This window comes from Eucalyptus grandis, chromosome 11 (genome assembly GCF_016545825.1).
Source record: "Eucalyptus grandis isolate ANBG69807.140 chromosome 11, ASM1654582v1, whole genome shotgun sequence".
Taxonomy (NCBI): domain Eukaryota; kingdom Viridiplantae; phylum Streptophyta; class Magnoliopsida; order Myrtales; family Myrtaceae; genus Eucalyptus; species Eucalyptus grandis.
The window spans coordinates 43,317,669-43,323,342 of record NC_052622.1 but is presented as its reverse complement, the minus strand read 5'-3'; the positions used below and the strand labels follow the sequence as shown (position 1 = coordinate 43,323,342).

General features: G+C 42.4%; 1 protein-coding gene across 1 annotated transcript; it reads left to right on the top strand.

Annotated features, from left to right (window-relative positions):
* The first annotated feature begins 206 nt into the window (after positions 1-206).
* On the top strand, positions 207-5,394 carry LOC104425867. Its single transcript, XM_039304073.1, has 5 exons — positions 207-455; positions 511-902; positions 2,093-2,317; positions 3,323-3,703; positions 4,602-5,394. Exons 1-5 carry the CDS (start codon positions 359-361, stop codon positions 5,076-5,078), a joined length of 1,572 nt encoding a protein of 523 aa, XP_039160007.1. The 5' UTR covers positions 207-358; the 3' UTR covers positions 5,079-5,394.
* The last annotated feature ends 280 nt before the right edge of the window (positions 5,395-5,674 follow it).

Here is a 5,674-nt window from a genome sequence, read left to right as displayed (position 1 = left end):
TCAAACATGACCTCAAGACATTTCAGCTTATTTTCATCTCACCCATTCCACCAAAAAAAAAAAAAAAATGAAGAAACATTTTCCTAACGTGAATTTTACTGGAAAATTAAAATCGAACCAGACTGGCCTTGACTCTTGACTCTTGAATGGCTGTCCAAAAAAAAAAAGGTAAAAAACCCCAAATCTTGAACAAATCTCAAGGACAGAGAGAAACCCCTGCAGAAAAGAAAAGAAAAAGAAGAGAGAGAGAGAGAAATAAAATTCCCGCTCGCTCTTCCTCCTCCTCCTCCTGCTTCTTCCATCGTCTTCCTCAAAGTCACCCCCAGCTCCACTCCCTTCTCTTCCCCCTTGGAAAAAGATGCCGCCTTTGCCTCCCGACACCATCCCTAGGAAGCGATTCCTAGGGTTCCTGATATGGCAATCGATCCCCACCACCCTCCTCTTCCTCCTCTCCAGAGCCGCCATTCCCGCCCTCGCCCCGGCCCCTCGCCCCCTCCCCCGGCGGCGCCGCGTCGTCGGTCCTCGCCTTCTTGCTCCGCTTCGCCTCCTTCCACCTCTCGCAGCTCCTCTTCTCCGCCTCCCTCTCCTTCCTCTCCTCGCCGCGGCCCGATCGCCCCGCCTCGCCGCTCGAGCTCGCCCTCGGGCTCGTCCGGTCGGCGGTCGAGTCGCGGCCGGCGCCGCCCGAGCTGCGGCGCCGGGCTAGGGCTTCGCTGGCCATCGCGACGTTCGTCGTGGCGTGCGCGGTGTCGAGTTTCGTGGGCGCGGCGGCGGTGTGCTGGGGGGTGAGCTCGGGGGATTCGATCGGGAGAGTGGTGGGGTTTAGAGGTTTCGTGGTCGGGCTGTTGTACGGGGTGTTGTATGTTTATAAGCGGAGATGGGTATTGAAGTTTTCGATCGTTCAGGTTGGTCGAGAATTAATTTTACTTGTTGAAAGTCTGGATTGGTTCTTGATGGTTAGCTTCGAATTTATTGCGTAAGTTTAGTCTAGTATGCAACGTTTTGCCTCCCTGCCTTTCTTGTTTATCCTTTATATGGTTTCAGTGTGTAACTTTCGTGTTAGTTGGAAAAGAAAATCATTACCAGAGTTTATGTTATAAGTATCTGGTTAAGTTTCTAAACTGCAGAAGTAGTCAACTGATGAATGTCATCACGGAAGGGGTATTAATCGCAGATGGGAGTACAAGTGAACTTATAGAATGTCGACTTACGGAAAACTATCATGATATAAGATTGTTATTGATTAGTATACTTAAGACACACTAATAAGTCACAGACACATTAAATTAATGCCACAGTCGTGAAGAACTAATGCACTTACCTCCCCCATTGATGAAGGAGCAGAATAGCCTGAATTTGTTGCCAGCTAATGAAGGAGGTTATTTTTAGTGCTAATGTAGAGATCTACCTCTGGGATGGGTGGGAATATATGGGTCAAGCCATCAAGAGTACTTTGTATTGTTAGTTCTTATGCAGTCTCCTTTGGAATTTATGCATGGCATGCGATAAACATATTTACCAAAAAGGCGCTTAATAATTCTTTTGGGTGCCACTGCTCACTGGTGGAGAAAGTTCCATGTCCCATGCACGATTACTCCTGACTGGGGGCAACATGTTCACATGGCTGCACACACGAGCACTGGCCATAGGCTACCATTAGTTGCAGCGTGGCTAACCTGTGGTTGGGGAGTTTTTAAACAGCAACTTCATGGTTTTTGCATCGAGTTTCTACCTTCTTTTACATGGAAGATGGTGATTGCCTCGAGTTTAAAATTATGGAAAAGTTAAACTGCAAACTGCCAAATAATCTGGTGCTGATGTGGCTCTTGAATTGGTTGGCAGAGTTTGTGATTACTCAGGTTAGCTTTCAGTAGGACCCTAGATAAGTGATTGCAACCTGTTTAGTGAAACGTATGATCAGAGTGGTTTACTAAAGATGCTTTGGTGAATTGGGAGAGGGTCTGCAAGTTGAATTGTGGAATTTACTGGTTTATCCATTACAGAATCTTCATTTCTGAATTTCACTTAGTAGGCTGATTTCTCTATTTTTTAAAGTATTGCACATGATTTTCTGACATCGATTTCTACCAAACAGCGGACACTATACTTCAGCTTCAAGATGGGATTGCCTTCTGCTGCCAGAAATGCTTTTAAATTTTCTGGTGCTGCCTATATTTTTTCATCTCTGCTGTTAGCATTTCTTCCTGATCATTGCTACGTTCAGACTAGCATGGGAAGATTCTTGCTTGAGCAAATTATCTTTTACATGGGCACTCTTGCTGTTTTCCTTTGCTGGGAATTGAGTCATCATTTGCACCAGGTTAGTGCTTGTGGCTATAGTGGTCGCATATCGTATGTAAGGTTTGTATATGTTAATATCCCTTTTGATAGATGTAAAATATGTGCAAACTTTGCTTCATCATCTATCTTATGGAATGGCTCTCTGAATCCTTGATCTAGTTACTGCAGAACTGGAATTTTTTACTTCACAGGCACATATCTCGTGTTTTTTTTTTCTCTCCAGATATGTCTTTAGCCATAAATTTCTACAATAATGAAACATGATTGATCCTGAAGTGACTGAAGATGAGTTAGGTTTTTATGGGGCTAAATCTAATCAGTTAATTCGTGTTGACAATCGTTAATCTGTTTTTATCTAATATGATTAAACCGTTGACCTTTGGCTATATATTCTGGAGAAATAAAGAGCTTTTTTGAACCAAGATCCGGCATTCTTTATGAGCAACCACCATGTGTATGCCCCAAATTATTCTTTTTCGATCTTTATTAGTGGTTTTTACATGATCTTTTGGAACCCTTTTCCTTTATTTAGTGCCAAGAAGATGTTAGATTGGTAGACCTGTTCATTTTAAGCTTTTGTCATGAAGAATGATTTTTTTTTTTTAAAGAAAACGGCTCGGAGGAGATAAATCTGAGCAAGAAGAGTTGGTGGTAGCTTCCAGATAAAGAAGATGAAAGATTGCTGAAACCCTTGTGGCTTAGTGGCATCTTATATTATAACAGATGAAGGCAAGGATTGGAAATCATAATACCTCTGTGCCTGTGGGATAAAAAGTTTCGTAGGAGAAAACTGTTGGTCTGTTGAAAGGAAAGAGAATTTTTTATTTTTTGATCTGGTGTATTCATGTACTAACTTGAATGACCATGTTTCGTTTTCGTGAACAATATATGCTTTCTTGTGTCTTTTCTTCATGTCGTGGAGGATTTGCTGAAGTTGTGTCATTTGTATGGCTGAACTGTTTCCTTATTTACATGTCTCCTTGCCAAGATTTCCTTCTGTCTGATATCTTTCGTGTGGCTTCAGGTCTTGCATACAAAGAGGTTCATATTTGCTCCCCCAAGAGGATCGGCTGCAGCAGAAACAAATCCAAGCGAACCACTTCTTGCAGCCTTGGAGGAAAGTCACCCAAGTTCACTTGTTCACTATCTTGCTTATCTTGATCTCTGCATGATTAGTGAGAATAATGTGGATACTTGGCGTCGAGCTGCTTTCTTTGAAGAAACTGGCGACACTTACAAAAGAGTTATAGCTGTATGCCTGAGGCCTTTGGAAAAGCTAGCAGCAAAATTAGCTGAAGGTCTGGAAACTTCTGCTGATAAAAGCTACCCACTTTCAAATCAGTTACTGTCCCCTACTGACCTTCATCTTGATTCATCTTGCTATGAACCACTACATCATTATCAGGTATGGCAAACTATCCGTCCTTGTCACCTTTTGCTTCCTGCATGTAGTCTGGTGTCTGTTATTGTGCAAATTTCATTCTGTACTTCATTTGCAGAACATTAGAGATGCTACCGTAGCATGCATTTCTCTTTTGTCATGCTTAAACTTGGCATTCTGGAAATTAGTGACGCAGTTCTGTTTTGCAGTTCACATTTGTGACATGAATGTTATTTGAAAGCACCTTTGTTTGCAAATCAATCCACTGTATATATCAGCCATGCTTGGGTACTTGGCTGTTAAATGCCTCTACATGTCCCTTTTAGCAATTAAATGCATGTGCCATTGAACATTTGCCTTCTCTGTCACATACTGATCTGGAGAATGTATCTGTGAAATGACATGTGCATTATCAACAGAATTTTACCCCCATTCCTCACACACACTATTGATGGGTGTCAGTGGGCAACCTGAGAAAGCTTTGGGTTTGAATGCTAGTCATCTCTCTTTTTCCCTTTTTAGGTTGCTTTAGCTTTTCTAGAAGTCGCACCACCCTATCAAACTTAGTAATCTATATATCTTTATTAGTAATCTCAGTTGTCAACTTGCGAATCGAGATTTAACGTGTACTGAAAAGGAGAAAAAAAGGAAAAGGGTTGGGGGGGGTTGGTGTTTTACTTTCCCAAGAGAGCTTCTGGAGCAAAAGTTAGAAGATGGAAAGGCAAAAGAGCTTAGGACTTATGCTTTAAAGTGCCTATGCCAGTAGAGAGCCTAAACAACTTGAGCTTCTTTCTTATTGGAGGTTGCCATGTTACTTGACTGTCATTTTTAACTAGATGTAGCAAAGAAAATTATATTGCTGAATCATGATGGCTTATAGTTCTAATGACTCGAAGTTTTGTATATTCTTGATTTTGTACAGCTGTATGCGTGGTGTGCCAGAGCTGCTGCCTCTCTGACTGTGCACTCACACAAGGAGGACAGATATGGCGTTGCTCAGCTTTCTGGCAGCAACGCTGCTGTTTTATCTACTCTATTGTCTTGCCTACTCGCGGTTGAATCATTCATGGGGAAGAGGACCCACTTGCAGTCCCAGCACCAGTTTATGGGAGCCGGGGGTATTAAATGGGCGACCCCAAATGCTGGAAGAAAGTATTTTCCGTCCAGTACCATGAGTAAGAAAAGAGGTTCTCCTCTGCATTCTAAAGCATATGCTATTGCTGATGTTCTTAGGACATCCATCTACCAAATAGTGTCTGCCTTCCACGACGAAATGCTTGCTGGTGCCAAGTCTGGCATTCTTGAAAAGGATTGGACCATCAATGCGAAGCCTCCATTTGGCACTCGCGATCTCCTCTTGCAGAAAATGCATCTCTTCTTGGATTTTCGGGCTAGCTAACTGTCTCTGAGACTCCCTTATTGTATGTCCAACTGTCTCTTTTTGCCTTTTTGTATGATTTGACCATTCTGAAGAGTCAAGACGCCACAGGATGTGATTTTGTCGAGAGATGAATATAAGCATTCCCCATTTTCCTTTGTGGTGAGAGAATGTTTGCATGCTTACTCCAAGTAGGTGCTGTGTTAGCTAAATAGTAGTACTTCACCGGGATGCTTAATGATTACTGGATTGGCTCTGAACATAGGCCTCTTGGAATGTCTTGGTTAGGGTTCATGAACAATCTTGGAAGTGAGAGTGAACACTTGAGTTTTTATCAGACACTGTTCAGACCTGAATTCTGATGTAGGAAGATGGTGGGAACTGAACCTACTGTTGAGCCATCCATTGGCTCCAGTAGTTTGTTTTAAATTGCATTCATGACTCATCACGCCCTATAAGATTCTAGCATGTGATCTCTTTTTAGAGGGGGCTAGAAATGATTCGTCAATTTTGTCGAACAAAGAATGTGGCCACAAGCTTTCTGTGCATCTATTGTCATTTTTAAATATCTCCACTCACTATTATTTCTGTCAAGTGGCATACACGTCCTCCCCATT

Excerpts from the sequence above, each read along its gene's own strand:
- LOC104425867 (XM_039304073.1), top strand. The coding sequence starts at position 359 with ATGCCGCCTTTGCCTCCCGACACCATCCCTAGGAAGCGATTCCTAGGG. Across the intron at positions 903-2,092 it reads TGAAGTTTTCGATCGTTCAG|CGGACACTATACTTCAGCTT; the intron begins GTTGGTCGAGAA and ends TCTACCAAACAG. Across the intron at positions 3,704-4,601 it reads AACCACTACATCATTATCAG|CTGTATGCGTGGTGTGCCAG; the intron begins GTATGGCAAACT and ends GATTTTGTACAG.